Source organism: Chaetura pelagica, unplaced genomic scaffold, assembly GCF_000747805.2.
Source record: "Chaetura pelagica isolate M959 unplaced genomic scaffold, ChaPel_1.0 scaffold72, whole genome shotgun sequence".
NCBI classification, from domain to species: Eukaryota; Metazoa; Chordata; class Aves; order Apodiformes; family Apodidae; genus Chaetura; species Chaetura pelagica.
In genome coordinates this window covers 2,236,190-2,252,638 of record NW_009952560.1, presented here as the reverse complement: position 1 = coordinate 2,252,638, position 16,449 = coordinate 2,236,190, and the positions used below count along the sequence as shown (strand labels likewise).

The following is a 16,449-nucleotide window of genomic DNA, read 5'->3' as shown; positions in this document are numbered from 1 at the left end:
AATTTACAAATTTTTCTGATTTTTAAAACCTAAAATACTGCAAGAAATGTGATGATGTCTTTAATGCTGCAAAATCAGTTCTATGGACTTGCTGAAAGAAATTCAGGCCTAAGTGGTTGGAGCTGAAAACTCTGGCAACATACACAACATGAATTTAGAATTTCTGTTTCTCTGCTTTTACCTTTTAGAGAGTGCTCATGTGGCAACTTTATGCATTGTTAGTTTTAATTTAGATATTTTGTACTAATAGGAGAGGTTTTATCCTGGGGAAATTTTCTCTTATCAGAGATTTTTATGTCTTTTCCTTCAGAGAGAACTGCCAGTTGATCTTGATACTTTTTTATTGAGAGCAACTTGATAAACAGATTAAGTAACAGATAAAATTTAATTTAACCGTTGTGATGAGCTGGGAAATCTCTTCACTCTTGAATTAGCAGCATGGGTTTTGTTCTTTTGCTGTTCTTTTCAGGCCAACTGATGAAGAGGCTGAGCAACTACTGCAGCTGATGACCAGCCGCCCTCCTGCAACCCCAGCTGGTGTTCGCTTTGTCTCTCTCTCCTTTTGCATGCTTCTGGCCTTCTCCACCCTTGTCAGGTACCTCTCAGTAAAGGAGGAGCTTTGTAAGGATGTTACTGTCTTGGCACCCTTAAGGCAATGACCTCCCCAGAGCTGCACAGTTTTCCTTCTTCTAATTCTTGATATAATTCTCCAGATGTTGGTTGAAGGGATTTATCTCACATTGTGGTGGGTGAATTGATACTCCCCTCTGCTCTCCCTCTTGTTCATAGCCAATCTTTTGAGAAGGGAGCATTGGATTTAGTTTAGATTAAGTTGGAATGGCTTTGAAGGCTGAATTAGGTCTTACTAGTTCACTTTTCCATTGATTAAGTTCATGCCTAAATTCTTTAGAGACCCTGTTTGAAAGAGTAGCAACAGAGGTTTTCAATGGAGGGAACTTTCTGCTGTGTGCATTCAGGACAGGAAGTTAATTGCCTGACAGTTGGGCTGAAGTTTGTGCTAAAGATCACTGCTTATCAGCTGTTTGATGCTAAAGAGAAAGTGACAGAAAGTCACTGGTGTAAGATTCCTCAAATACTGGCTTTTCTGCAAGTAATTCTTGGTAGAGCTAATGGTAGTTCCTGGGAAAAGGATCTTTTATGGATTTTCTCTCTTCAGCACCCCAGAACAGGAGCAACTCATGGTAATGTGGCTTAGCTGGATGATAAAAGAAGAAGCTTACTTTGAAAGGTGAGAGGAGGCTTCTTTTAGTTTTACTGATTCCAGTAATCTCACATGTACTTATTTCCTACTGGAAATTAACTCTTCCTTTTTGTTGTCATTAGCATTTCTGGTGTGTCTGCTTCTTTTGGAGAGATGCTTCTCTTGGTAGCCATGTATTTCCATAGTAATCAGCTCAGTGCTATCATTGAATTGGTCTGCTCCACCCTGGGAATGAAGGTAAATCCTAAACTATTACTAGCACATACATTTCTCTGTTAAAATTAACTTTTTGCTGTGTATTTATATTCTTATACTCTAGTTTTGATATTAAAAAAACTTTATTTTTTTACTAATAAACTTAAAGCAAATGCGAAGTAAAACAAAATAGTAAGTAGCTAAACTTGTTCCTCTAGAAAAACATGAACCTATGATACCTCTTGATACAGGGGAGTGTTACAAAAGTATCTTTGAAAAGGCCTGATGTATTGAAGCTAGTGATTTCAAGAAATTAACTTGTTTAGAAGACTAATTGGTTTCCAAACTGAGCTGGAAACTTTTTATTTGAAGTAGTTTAAAGACTATCCCTCTATGTAGTGATTTCTGATAATTAGCAAGGGAGACTTGTCTTCACTTTGCTGTGGTGAAACAGTGTCTCATCCAATGTAAAAGCTGGGTAGGTAGTTTTTAGGAAAGGAAGACATGAGTGATTAACTTGTGACATTTGAAAATATTTTTTATTTACATTTGAAGTCTAGTTTGGAATGTTTTCCTGGTATCCCAGTGAAAACAGGTTTAAAAAGGTTAAAGGTTAACAGGTTTAAATACAAAGTTGCAGTGCTTATAAGAAATATAGAACTTAAAATTGCAAGTACTTTGTTCTCTGTTTCAGATCGTTATTAAGCCCAGCTCACTCAGCAGAATGAAGACAATTTTCACACAGGAGATTTTCACTGAGCAGGTATTTTAAGCCCAGGTCTTTTATTTTCCCTTTTTTCCCTCTTTTTTTATTTCTTCTGTAATCACTTCACTTTAACTTTGAGAAGAATCCAAGCCCTACAGGTACTGAAGATCCTTGTCTCTCTCTTTTTTATACTCTGATTATGAGTTTTCAATGTTGGACTTTTTTAAATAATGGGGAAGCAAAGGAGAAATACTGTCCACTGTGATGATACATTTTGCAGTGGTTGGAAAACATTCACAAATGTTGTGAGTGTGCTACAGTTTTACACAGACTGTATTAAACTGCATAAAAATCTTCTTCAGCTTCCAGCCAAAAATAAGTAAGTTCTCACTTTGTGCTTATGCATTTGTATAAAGTGAATATTTGTGGTATTTTTCTTATTAATTATAACCTTCCTTTAGGTTGTTACAGCCCATGCAGTTCGTGTGCCTGTTACAGGCAACCTCAGTGCCAACATCACTGGGTTTTTACCAATTCACTGCATTTACCAGCTTTTAAAAAGTCGGTCCTTCACCAAGCACAAAGTATCCATTAAGGTATGGCTTTCATTTTGCTTCACTTCAGAATTTTGAATGTTGACTACATTTTGCAGGCTGCATGTTTTTGATTGAATGATAGGAGGAGAATTCTGGAGGAGTCTTTGAGCCTAGTACTATGTCATTGAAAAAGAAATGGTGGATTAAATTTAGGGTACCCAGTTTTAGCTCTGTAATTCAGAGATCACAACTTACTAAAGTTAAAAATAATAGAGAAGTTATGTCTTTCCCCATTTCTGTGCTTCATAAAATGATGATCAGAATGGTATTTCCAGTCAGGACAAGTTTCATTGGATCTGTACAGAGCAGGGTCCAGGACACACAGTTTATGACCAGGCCCAACTCAGAACTGCTGTTACAGTTTCCAAAGTCAGAACCTAATTCAGTTACATTTCTTTGTAACTAGTTAAAAGAGGATGTACTTGCAGACACAAAAGTGTTCCAGCTTTGAAACTGAACATTTAACAATATGTTTTTTCCTAGGACTGGATCTATAGGCAGCTCTGTGAAACCACCACCCCACTCCATCCTCAGCTGCTTCCTCTTATTGATGTCTACATTAACTCTATTCTTACTCCTGCATCTAAATCCAACCCAGAGGCCACAAATCAGCCTGTCACTGAACAGGAGATACTGAATGTTTTTCAAGGACTCTCTGGGGTAAATGATTTGTTTGCTTCTTTCACAGATTTTCAAGTGAATATGTGTGTGGCACTGATTCTGTAAGTTGCTTCCTTTTTTGTATTTAATACTTGTATAGGAAAGAGCCTCCAGCTACAGTGAATCTTGTTAGTGCTACTCAGATTTTAGGAGGATTGCTATTTGTCTCTGTCTTGCCCTTTTTCTTGGGAGCTCACCAACTCCTGCATTAAAAATGCAAAGAAAAGCACTTCATGGATGGAAAAGTGGAAATTTTTATGTAGGATTTGTGTCATTTTTTACTTACTCGATCTTATTACGTAAAAATACTATTTAACTGAAGCACTCTAGCTCTTTTTGAAAGAAGCATTTTTTTTTAATAGAAGTGTGATAATGGTCTCTTGGACACATGTAGAATGATTTGCAGGGGAGTCCTGGGATTACTCCTTAGTAGTGTCCCAAGATATCAAAAATACATTTTATGTTTGAAGATAAAGAGAAAGAGAAAGGGAGAGAGAGAGAGAGAGAGAGAGAGAGAGAAATGAAGTGAGAGAGAGAGAAAGAAAAATGTACACTGCATCTTTCAGCTTGGACTTCCTGTGTTGATATTTTTGTACAGGGTTTGCTGCCTTATCCTTCTTCATACTTCCAGGTAAATCTGTATTTTTAGAATCAGGAATGCAACATGACCTTTGTATGTGGTTTCATGTACAGGGTGAAAATACTCGTCTAGCTCAACGATACAGCATCACCACCCAACTGCTTGTCCTTTACTATGTCCTGTCCTATGAAGAAGCACTTCTGGCAAACACCAAGATCCTAGGTATGGTGGAAATCCTGTTGCTCTCAGATTCAAGCACAGCATTTGAAGTTTAAATTCCTGTAATAAATGCGTCATCTCTGTAAAAAGTTGGTATTTTTTGTTTTCCAGATTAAAAAAAGGTCCAAGCTGGCAAAAAATTTAACCAGTTATGTTCATGAATGTCAAATAAATTAACAATTAACAAAGACTTCTTAATTACTTCAGATCTTAATCTATACATATGTATTACATATTTATTATTCTCATTGCTATTACTATTATTATCATTTTAAACCGTTGCACATTCATTTCTTATTGTTGGCACTTTTATAGTGGACAATACTGAACAATCCCTTTTTACCTATAAAATTGAGAAAGAATGCTGAAGAGTTTATTTGCAAGAGTTCCAATTTCTATGCAATGATTGTATTTGTATGTGGTGGGTGTTTTTACCTGCCCTTTTCAGGGTGCAAAACTTCAAGCACTCATCACTTTTCTTCATGCTATTCAAGAAAGACTGAAATATTATGAAATCAGTTGCAATTCTGCATTTATAACTTCTGTCTCACTACAGAGTGTTGTGTGTGCCAGCAGTTTGAGTTCCATATACCAGCTGATCAGTTTTTTTAAAGAATAAAAAAAAACTAGAATAGGGAGAGTGCAGATGTGAGCTATGATCTCAAAATCAGTTGGACTTGGTAAAAAATGATCTGGACATTTTGCAAGCAAATTTAAATGCCAGGAAAATCTTTGAATGGAAATGGTCACAGAAATGTTTTGCTGAAGAGCTTATTTAAATACTTTAAGAGGAAAGAGGTGTTTTATTTAGGATTTTCTCTGTTTTCCCTGGTTAATAGAGAGAGAGGTGCTTTACATTTCCATTATTGATTCAACTGGGGAAATAATTTTTTCCAACTGTAACTACTGTGTGTGGTTTCTTGTCCTGTTCTCTTATAGCTGCAATGCAAAAAAAACCCAAGTCTTACTCTTCAGCCTTAATGGATCAGATTCCAATCAAGTACCTCATCCGGCAGGCACAGGGGCTGCAGCAGGAGCTGGGAGGTACGTCTGTGTGGCACAGTCTGATGTGCATGATGAGGGGAGGCTCAGCCTGTGTCCATTGTCTGTTTCACAATGTGCCTGCCTTTCTCTGGCCTACAGATCTGTCAGAAGTAACTAGTGAAATTGCAAGTATGTTTGAAGAATAATAGTTTAGGTGAGATGGCCCAGCACCCTGTCAAGCTGAATCTTAGAAGTGTCCGGTGTTGGAGAATCCACTACTTCTCTGGGGAGATTACTCCAATGTCTCACTGTTGTCATAGTGAAAAATTTTTTTCTGATAATCTGGATCTCTTCTTTTTAGACTATGTCTTAGCTAGCTAGGGTAGTTTTTAGAGTGGGAATTGCCTGAGGTTTACAATAACTTCAGACTGAGTTTGAGTTACTATAGGTCCTCCAGCCTTCCCAAAAGGTAACTTTTCCTTTCTGTTGGAGTTAGAGTTTCACCTACAGGAGATCTGGGGGGAGGGGCTTTTCACCGGAGAGAGCAGGGATAGGACATGGGGTAATGTTTTAGACTGAAAGAGGGGAGATTTAGGTTAGACATCAGGGAGAAATTCTTCACCATAAGGGTAGGAAGGTGCTGGAATAGGTTCCCACTGAGGTTGTGGAAGCCCCATCCCTGGAGGTGTTCAAGGCTGGATGAGGTTCTGTACAGCCTGATCTAGTGGGAGGTGTCCCTGCTCATAGCAGGGAGGTTGGATCTAGATGATCTTTAAGGTCCCTTCCATCCTTCACCATTCTATGATTTCATGGTCAGACTCTAAGTTACTGAATTTAAAACCTGTTGTTGAAACGACAGGCACAAATATGTTCAAGTGAAAGCTGTAGCTGCTCCAGTCTGAGCTGTATCCCTTCCCCATCCCAAAGGTTTGCATTCCGCACTGTTACGTCTCCTTGCAACTAACTACCCACACCTCTGCATTGTGGAAGACTGGATCTGTGAGGAACAGATCACGGGCACTGACGCCTTGCTGAGGAGGATGCTTCTTACAAACATTGCCAAGAATCACTCTCCCAAACAGCTCCAGGAAGGTAAATAACTTCATTTGAAGTAAGCAGTGCTCTTTTCACATTGGTTGGAATATCATGGGTTTGAAAGTGTGTAGCCATTTAATCTATTTGATCATACTGCATTTGTGTAATGAGAATGCTCTGCTGCAGACTTGTTAATACATCAGGTTAATACATAATACTCCTTCAGGTCAAGGAGTCAGAAAAAATACCAGAAATCCAGTTTTACCAAGATCCCATTGTCTTTGTTTTATAGCATTTTCCATGCTGCCTGGAAATCATACCCAGCTGATGCAGATCTTAGAGCATTTGACTCTTCTCTCCGCTGGGGAATTGATCCCTTATGCGGAAGTATTGACATCAAATATGAATCTCTTGCTGGATGCTGGAGTCCCTCGGAGGATCCTTCAGACTGTCAATAAACTTTGGATGGTTCTTAACACTGTGATGCCAAGAAGGTGGGTTCAAAATACTGTTTAGTTTGTTTGTTGCAGATGGGTGAAATTCCACTTTCTGTTTCAAAAATAATAGCGTAATGCCCTGGTCTGGGAAATTGGAGGTTGTGGCTGAACAGAAAACATTGAAGTTGATTTGCTGAAAATTTTAACCTTTGTATTTAAAAGGAAGGTACTTCTTGTTCTCTGGGGAAAGAAAGTCACCAGTTCATTTAAAACACAGGAGTATGGTTTGCAGTGTACATTGTTTGTACATGCCTTTCCTGAGGAAGCAGAAGCTCTATTGCAGCGAAACAGTGTGATTGCTGAAATTCCAGTGATTGTAAATTAACTGTATCTTGGTTAACTTCAAGGGCTGCAAAAGGTGGTTTTGCTCCTTGATACACCTAGAAAAATTCAGCTAACTCAGTGGGAGTGTCCTGATGCTTATCTGATCCCTTTTCTCACATGGATTATCAATTTTTTAAAAAATTATCTCATTTCAGGTTATGGGTGATGACTGTCAATGCTCTGCAGCCTTCAGTAAAAATAGTCCGACAGCAGAAATACACTCAGAATGATCTGATGATTGATCCTTTGATTGTACTAAGATGTGATCAGAGAGTTCATAGGTAAGCATCTCCTTCCATTAGCTTTTTATGTTCTGTGGTACTTATATAGACACATAATGAATGCTAAACATAAAGGTGTCTCACTGGAGCATTCTGAAAGTTTTCAATACCTCAAAACATATTTTCAAACTAATTTTGAGCTTGTAAGTCTCATCTGGTTGCATGAAGCTTGTTTGTACAAGGACTGAGGTGTGTGTGCTGTTTCAGGCAGGTCGTGCTGTCCACCTGAGTGTCTTGTTGGACAACCTGACATTCAGTTCTAATTTGGAAACTTTGGGATCTATACATAGATCATCCATTTTAGATTTGTGTGTGGGAATTTGTTCTAAAACAGACATTGCATCTGCTTAAAATGGCTGCTGCCACATGGTGGTGGTGGAGTTTGTAGCTGTAACATCCTTCCCCTGCACACTGTCTTTTGCCATCCCTTATGGGCCTGTAAGTATTCCATCTTTTTGGGTAACTGCCAGTGGGTGCTTAATGGTTATGACAAAAGTAGATTTGTGTCATTTCTCAAGGAAGTCTTTTAGCAGTACTTGGATACTTGTTCCTCTAGATGTCAGTAATGATAGAGGAGAATGTGTGATACTGCTTTGTGGCTCCGGTGCAGAAGAATGAGCTGAGAATTTTAGTAGTGAAAATGATAATAACTGATAGCAGTGGGCCAGATTTTAAGGAGAATGAGAAATAACACAAACACGAGGTCAGAATTTGTAAATTATATCTTTGTTATTCATAATAATGAAAAAAATTGTGTCTGGTGTTCTAAAAAAGATAACTTAATCATTTTAAATGTACTTCAGCCCCTGGCTTTATTCCTTGTCTATTCTTTTTCATGTTTTCTCTCAGTTGTGGTTTATTTTTCCCTTTTTAAAATTATCTTTTGTTCATAAGAGATGGCTGATAGTCACCTTGATTTGTGCTTCATGTTCTTGTTTGTATGCATCTGTCCCTCCTTGCCTTTTAGCAATTGAGCTGTGAATCCAATTTCCATTTGGGTTGCTGCAACTCTGCAAGACTTCAAGTTTCTGTTGGTGACATCCTTAATCCCCAGCCTGTAGGTGAAATATTTAAATGTATGTCCCTTCAGCCTGGATGCAAATTGAAAATCATATGATTCTGTACATGGCAGGGAGATTTGTGGTGCAGTAGGATCTTAAATATTGTGGAGGCTGTTCAGAGCTTGTCGGCCTTGTTTTTCCCCATCATTCAGATCAGTATTTTCCTTACTTCACATACAGCCAATGTTTTTTGGGTTCCCTTTGGTCGTCAGAAATCAGTCTCTTCAGCAGTTCCCTGCTTTTTTAGGGTGTACACATATGCGTGTGCCCAAGAGAAGCAGGACTGAATGGCAGGGCAGCAGGAGGGATTGTGGCCTTTAGGGTTTTGCTGTGTCAGGGAAAACAGCTTTAGCATGAACCAGACTACAGCCAAATGAGCCCTTGAGGAGTGCTTTTAGTTTATTCTTATTATTGGTGTCTTACTGTACTGAAATGTTTTTATTTTGTCATGTGTTCCCATATCAGGAGTCCTCCTCTGATGGATATAACTTTGCACATGTTGAATGGATATCTTCTTGCTTCAAAAGCTTACCTCAATGCTCACCTGAAAGAAACAGCAGAGCAGGACATTAGGCCATCCCAAAACAATCCAATGGGCCCAGAGGCCCCAGAAGTTACAAGGGAAGAATTAAAAAATGCATTGCTTGCTGCTCAGGTAAGGGGAAAGAAATGGATATTAAATGACGTGAGGAAAGGTGTTGCTAAAACAGAAATACAGAAACAGGAAATAAAAAAAGGAGACCTATTTGCTTCTTCTTTTGCCATCTTAGGTTACCATGGAAAAGAAAACTGTCTGTTTATTCAGATAGTTACATATTTTCAGTCTTTTGTTTTCCAGCATGAAGCATTGTCCTGGGTAACTGCTGTGATAGGATTCTTGTTTGTTAGTTAGAGCAGAAGAGTTTTGCTTACTGGCCCTTTTGCTTTGTTGCTTGTGTTATCCGGAGGCTCTTTCTGTGCTCCGCTTTGCAGCAGTAAAACATGAGTAGATGTCACAGACTGTGCATGGTCTTGTGTATGTGTTGTTGAAGAAAAGTGGCCAAAGTGGGAGGCTGAAGTTCTCTTGCTTAGCTTGACATGATGAGAATTCCGGAGTAATCCTGTTTCACAGTTTCTTCCATCTCTCTGGAAGGATGTCAAATATAGAGTCCCTCTTATAAGATGATTTTTGAGTTAACTGGAAGTTTTCTATTTAGATGAGTAGTGCAGTCTCTGAATACTGGGACTTAGATGCCATGTGCATTTTTTTTCTGATCTGGATGCTTTAAAGGACCATTGGAGATTGCTTTGAAATTACTCTTTTGATCTGTGATTATGATGATCTGTTGAATTAAACTTTTGTTCTTCTTTGAGTCTTGATTCAGATAAAGTGTTGGGTCTTTTTAATGTTCCTCAAGGTTTGTCATTCTTGAACTGAGTTGTTTTAATTGTACAGAAAAAAAAAATAGGCAGAAATTCTAGCTACTTGACAATCTTGAGTTTCTTACATTGTCATTACTTTGATTTATTTTATATCATTGGGGTTTTTTATACATGTTCTGTTACTAATTTTCTTCACAGGACAGTGCTGCTGTGCAGATTCTTCTAGAGATCTGCTTACCTACAGAAGAAGAGAAAGCCCAGAGCAGTAATAGCCACAGTTTGCTGAAGACTGTTCATAGTACCACAGGGCCTAAGAGTCCAGAAGTAGAGGAAGAAGAAGAAGAAGAAGACAGCTTGCTGTGTAATCTTCGAGAGGTCCAGTGTCTCATCTGCTGTCTGCTGCATCAGATGTATATAGCTGACCCCAACATAGTCAAACTAGTTCATTTCCAGGTCTGCTTTGCACTGTTTTAGTTCTTCCATGGTTTGTCTGGTTAAGAAACAGCCAAATGAAGTGGTCAAAGGATGTTGAATGTGTTTGTTGTGTTCATCAGAAATTATAAGAGCCCACTTCTCTGCTTCCCATCTTGCCCAGTTTGTATTACCTGCATTTCCTCCACGGCTCAGTGTTGTAGCTGAGAAGGGAGCAGCTAATGTTCCTCATTAAACACATGCTTGGTTGTGCTGCTGCCCTTTTTTATATCAAAATAGTTCATCTATTCGAGGCCAAGGAAAACTGGTCTAATCTTATAATTACTGCTTCCACATCTTTTGTAGGTTACTTTTTTCTGGCCATGATTTTTAAAATCAGTAAAGTCTATGCAAAACTGTAATTTGGCTTCAAATGTAAAAAATCTTCTTTTCTTTTTGTTGGGGCACAGTTTATCTCTTGGGAGTGGAAGAAGAAAGGTTGCCCTGCCAAAGCAGCTGCACTCCTTCAGAAAAAGGAAGAGGGAAAGATTAACATTTTCTGAAATCTAGATAGGTTTTTAGTGGGTGTTAAATTGCTCATTTCAGATGCCAGTCTCTTTATAAGGACTTAATTTGCCTTGGCCCAGAACTGATTAAGTGACTACAAAAGTCATAATGGTGCAGTTGTGAAATAAGCCAAGTTGGGGCCCCTGGTGAGGTTTGAAAGAGAGGGGACAGGCACAGAAGGAAAGGGTGACTCCGGCCTGGTCTAGTCTGAGGAGTGGAGGAAGAGTTTCTATGCAAATGATTCACTGAGTATTGAGGATAAAGAACTGATCAGACCCTGGGTTTGTCTTCCAGCCTTGTGGTGCCTTGGGATGCAGGCCTGTTGCTTATCAAGTGTGTTAGTTTTGAAAAAAACATTAATGTAGATCTAATTTAAAATGTAAGCAGACTTTTTGAAACACCATTGACACATCTGTTTTCCTAATCACACAGGGGTATCCATGTGAACTTCTGGCACTCACAGTGGCAGGGATTCCATCCATGCACATCTGCCTGGATTTTATACCCGAGCTCATTGCCCAGCCTGAGCTTGAAAAACAGGTACTGTACAGTCACCTACTTTGGGAATCACTCTGAGTAGTTAACCCTGATGAAGGATTGGTTAAGGGGAGAAAATAAAAAGATCACTAAAAAAAGTCCTGTTCTAACTTGCCTAGGATATTAAGGTAGTATCTGTAGCTCTTTTTACCTCAAATGTAAGGCCTGGGCTTTAAATCCCCTCAAACAGGGATTATGACTCCTCCAACACATCTCTGTACAACTGTTCAGGAAATAGTCGTGAATAGCAATATTACCTTCAAGAACATGAATAAAAGCACTTTGCAGTAGTGACTTTAATTCTTTTTATTGAATATAAATCAGTTGGCAGAGGTCTTGCTGACTTGGTTTTGACCTGATACTTTTTAGCTACAGGGAATCCTGTGGAGATTTAAATTTTGAAAATAATACCTTGTTGGAACAAATTATTTATCTGGGGGAGATTCTGAAACATGTTGATGCTTAGATTAATGTTAAATATAAGTGGGGGCTTTTTCGTAATGTCAGCAGAATAAATTAACAATAACTATCATTAAGCCTTTTCTGCCATAATTTCCTCACTGATAAAATAGAGAATATTTATTGACTCCTCAGTTGCTTGAAGAGCTTTGTATAGAAAGTGCAAAGTGATCTGTAACTTCATTTCTTATTTCTCTTTTGCTTTTCATGTGCTGAACAGATATTTGCCATCCAGTTACTTTCCTTCCTGTGTATCCAGTATGCACTGCCTAAATCCCTCAGCGTGGCTCGTTTAGCTATCAATGTGATGGGAACCCTGCTCACAGGTGAGCACTCCAGCAACACCTTGCTGTGTAAAAGAGATTTAAATTGGGTTGAATGCAGTTTTGTGTCAACCCCTCTGTGTGTAATTATGAGTTTAAATGAAACAATTATTGACTGCATTTTTATAATGCTTCCTTTTGACTTTACCCTTTTTTCTTCCTTGACAGTTTTAACTCAGTCGAAGCGCTATGTTTTTTTTATGCCAACCCTGCCTTGTTTGGTGTCCTTCTGTCAAGCCTTTCCTCCTCTGTATGATGATATAATGTCTCTGCTGATACAAATAGGACAAGTTTGTGCCTCTGATGTGGCTACACAGACCAGAGACTTCGACCCAATTATTACACGTAAGCACCTGGTATTTCAAAAGTCATGTCATGATCCCAGGGAGAAAATTATATCAAATGTTTTGGACATGAGGTAAATTTTTCACCATGAGGACAATTAGACATTGGAACAGTTTCCCAAGGGAAGTGGTAGAATCCCCCACATTGGACAGTTTTAAGTCTCAGCTTCACAGGTTGCTGAGCCACCCTATATAAACTATAGTAGCACCAAAAAAGGTTGGGCCAGATGATCCTTGGGGTCCCTTCCAACCTGGCATTCTATGATTCTGGTTAGAATCCAGTGTGAAATGTGCTGCTGTTTTCTTGTAAATGGAGAAGGAATAGGGGTTGGTGGATTTACTGGATTGAAGGAGAAAGGTTAGAGGCTAAAGGGACTGAATGTACCCCTTTTATTAAGCTTTGTACTGCCTTCTTTCTGTTGTATTTCCCTGCTTGTATAATCTCAGTATCCCTGTGTGCAGGTGTTATCCATAGCACATGACATGCTTAATAAAAAAGAAATGTTGTAGTGTCTCCAGAAATAATCAGTGGGGTTAAGCACAAAATAGTGATGGCTTAAATTTCCAGGCATACATGTTTGTGTTATGGGGGCAATATCACCATGAAAAAAATACCTATTGATTCATTTGGATGTACTTCACTTCTCCTTAATTTTCCAGGTCTGCAGCAGCTAAAGGAGAAACCACATGATGTGTCAGGACTTTGTAAAGATTCATCTGGCAAAAGGGATGTGTCCAGCATGGACCCTGATGTTCAGTTGTGCCAGTGTGTGGAAAATACTATCATTGACATCATTAACATGAGTGTAAGTGGAGTTTAGGAAGAAGACAAATGCAGTTGTACTGTAGCCGGTCCCACAGTCTGTAGAGCCTGAACTTGGAGAAAGCTGCCAACGTGGTCCAAGGAACTGGAGCACAAGAAGTCCACATTTTTTATTCATTTCAATCAGTTATGGCTGAAAAGAAGGAATTCTTGAAAGAGGCTGATGTTGCTTCCAGTGAAAACTTTTGAGCTTGATGGGCTCAGTAAATCATTCCAGTGAATCTGAGGGTGATTTTCAGGCTTCTTCACTTTCTGAAGTGATGCAGCAACACACCCAAGAGGGTTTTATAGCACTCTGGGAAGTGAATACTTCATGGATTGAGAAACCAGCAAAATGATGGGTAAGGAAAATTTGAGATTGATGTGCTTTGCTTAAGTTAAATGAGCTACTGTTCTGCAGCCTTGCAGGGCAAGATGAAATAAAATACTCCAAGAAAAAGTGGTGTAAATAACTTGCACCATCACACCGAGTACTAAGAAAACGCTTGAACTTTTCTTTGTTTGTGTTTCAAACCATTGGCCCAAGTCTCACTTCATGAGATCAGGAACTTTATTCAAAGATCAGCCAGCTTTCATTAAAAGTTTGAAACTGGTCTAAAAGTTTCTTTAAAAAAAACCACAAAAAACTAGTACTACAAACTGAGCTGTATTAGTGGGATTTTTAAAGAGTGTGTATTTTTTTCATGCAGCTCAGGTGGTTTAGTGTTTTTTAACATCACTAAAAGACATGAGGGAGACTTCAAGAAATAGGTGCAAAGTTGTCATAAAATAAGATTAAATAGATGAGTGTTGAGGGTGCCTGTGACAGAAGCTTGATGTCCCCACGAGGGAAGGAATGGCAGGTTTCAGCCATGCCCAAGTGGTTACATGCAGCTCAGTGGGCCGAGGAAGGCTGAACCCTCATGCTTAGTGCTTGAAGTTGGTTGATCTTTCATACACAAAAGCTGCAGGATTTAGCCTTGACAGGTGTGTTTTGTGGCAATGCAGCAAGAGGTGAGTGATGCAATATTTGGGTGTTTCTTGAAGGTTACACAAGCTCTGACCTGAGGCAGCAGGTGCTTTTGTTGCAGGGAAAGGAACTTGGGGTTTGGCTGTTGTGCCAGAACTGAGTGTTGTGCTTCGTCACCCATCACTGCTGAACTTGTCAGTCTGGCACTTGCTCTTTTCTGAAATTAACAGCATCCAAGGTCCTCAAATAATATTTTTTCATTAAAAGCAGTTTATATTCAAAAAATAATGGCCTTGAGAACACCTTGTACAGCTTGTCCTCTGCCTGTTCTGGACAATGTGGGAATGTTGATATTGCCAAACACACCAGGACTTGTGTTCCAGGATTCCTGTAGCACTGTCTGACTGCCAAGTATATTTTGTCATCTTGCTGTAAAATATGTAAATAATCTATATGTATGTATTTTTTTTTCCTTCTGTCATTTTCTATGCTGTAGTGATATTTAAATAAAAAAACCCTCGAGTGTATTATTAGGATCAAGTCGTAGATAGTTATATTTTTTATTTTATATGTACTTTGTATTTTTCATGCTGATTTTAGGTTTGGTACCCAGGTTAGCACAGATCACCCCATGGGAAGGGAGGGCCGTGGGCCTTTTGTCCGTGATAATGTTTAAAAGCTACTGACTTTACTAAAAACAGTTATTCATCCTGAGCACTGTGCTTAAGCAAGAACTATCTTGTTTCGCAAGGCCGTTCCCCACCGTCAGAGCGTGGTTGCCAAGCAACGAGTACAACCCGGACGCCAAGAAGGCGCTCCGTGATTGGTTCTGGTAGCGCAGAGCGGCTCAGTTTGCCGCTCGCTGATTGGCGGCTCCGGGCCCTTTCCTGTCAGCTGGTTGGCGCGGGGCGGAGGCGGGAAGGACGGAGGCTGAGGCCGCGTCCCCTCAGGTGAGAGGGGCCCGGTGCGGCTGGGGGGGGGCCCGGGCCGCTTCGCCCCTCCCGGCCCCGCTCCGTCGGCGCTTCCGGCCCCGCTCCTTCAGCCCCGCTCCCTCGGCCGCAGCGAGGCAGAAAAATTCTCCCCGGGGCTGGAGCTGGAGTAGGGCTGGGGGGGATTTCCCCGGGGAGCTGCCCCGTCCGCCCAGAGGCGCTCCCTGACCCTCCCTGCTCCCAGTGTCCCGGAGCGTCCCTGCCCCCTTTTGGTGTTGGATTCTTCGCTTGCTTTTATTTTTTTGGGCCAAACTCGATCTAAAGTTTTCTAGCTTAGCGCGTTTTGAGCGACACCCGCCCCGCACACCCGAATGCGTTAGGGAAAGGCCTTTTAATGAGATGCAGTTATGTTTTAAGGAGTAGGATGTAAACTCATGTCAACAATCTTTTTGCGAGGGTTTCTTTTTCCTCTCGGGATTGTTGATGATGAAGCCGAATCATGCCATATATGGCTGGTTTTGTCATGTATGTGTTTAGTCATTAAGTCAGATGAGGACACAGGTTAGTAAGTTGATGTATCACAGGGAACGTTCAATTTAAAGTGGTTCTTTTATTTTGTAGATGCTGAAAATCTGTAAGAAAAAAGTTGTTTTGCTTAAAACGTCCCTTTTTAAACCATTGATGTCTCTTACGTGTTCTTAGTTAACTAATTTCTATGTTTTAGCATGACAGGGAAACTGACTTTCTTCTATTATCCAGAATGAGAGAAAAACAAGATGATACTCACAAAACAGTAAAGTGACTGATGCCTCATTTCCCCCTGAACAAATTTTCTGTATTGCTAGTGTAAGGAAAATGCTGATTTAAAACTTTTCATTTCTAAAGTCAGTGTCCAGTTTTATTTTCCCATTTTTATAAATGAACAGCACAAGTTGCTGTTGCCAGCTGCAACTCTGCAGTTTGCAATGGCTTCAAGTTTAAGCTAAGGGACCTGCAGGATTGAAAAAAAATGGCTATTTATTTATTAAATATCCTAAAATACCTTCCACCCCAAAGGATTAGGGTTCTTACCCCTACAGTATTCACTTTGAGAAATAGAACCTGAAGTTCTAAGCACAGTTACTTTATACATTTATTTAAACTGATGTTACTGATCAGGTGGTATTGCCTTGTTTGTAACAAGGACCTTGTCTGAACTAACAGGGTGCAATATAAATTCCCATTTCTTGAACCACTTTGCCCCCTTATCAGGTTAGCAGTTTCTGCTTGGTTTTGTTTGATGTTATATCTTGCTTCAGGCTTTGCCTGCTTGTTAATGTTGACTTGTTAGTACTGTTTGTTTATTGCAGTTAGAAACCTGAAGTAAACAGGAAGAAAAAGCGACA

The 16,449-nt window shown here is 39.6% G+C and overlaps 1 protein-coding gene across 1 annotated transcript in view; it reads left to right on the top strand.

Annotated features, from left to right (window-relative positions):
* INTS2 (integrator complex subunit 2) overlaps nt 1-13,184 on the top strand; it is a gene marked incomplete at its 5' end in the record, with an annotated part of 17,573 nt that extends 4,389 nt beyond the window's left edge. The window contains 17 exons of the mRNA XM_010009114.1: nt 470-595; nt 1,178-1,249; nt 1,345-1,459; nt 2,112-2,180; nt 2,585-2,719; nt 3,203-3,379; nt 4,073-4,181; nt 5,118-5,222; nt 6,090-6,254; nt 6,490-6,691; nt 7,174-7,299; nt 8,826-9,015; nt 9,921-10,175; nt 11,133-11,240; nt 11,917-12,022; nt 12,188-12,364; nt 13,024-13,184. Coding sequence (XP_010007416.1) covers nt 470-595; nt 1,178-1,249; nt 1,345-1,459; nt 2,112-2,180; nt 2,585-2,719; nt 3,203-3,379; nt 4,073-4,181; nt 5,118-5,222; nt 6,090-6,254; nt 6,490-6,691; nt 7,174-7,299; nt 8,826-9,015; nt 9,921-10,175; nt 11,133-11,240; nt 11,917-12,022; nt 12,188-12,364; nt 13,024-13,184 — 2,398 coding nt within the window. The remainder of the gene's footprint in view (nt 1-469; nt 596-1,177; nt 1,250-1,344; nt 1,460-2,111; nt 2,181-2,584; nt 2,720-3,202; nt 3,380-4,072; nt 4,182-5,117; nt 5,223-6,089; nt 6,255-6,489; nt 6,692-7,173; nt 7,300-8,825; nt 9,016-9,920; nt 10,176-11,132; nt 11,241-11,916; nt 12,023-12,187; nt 12,365-13,023) is intronic.
* Between the last annotated feature and the right edge of the window lie 3,265 nt (nt 13,185-16,449).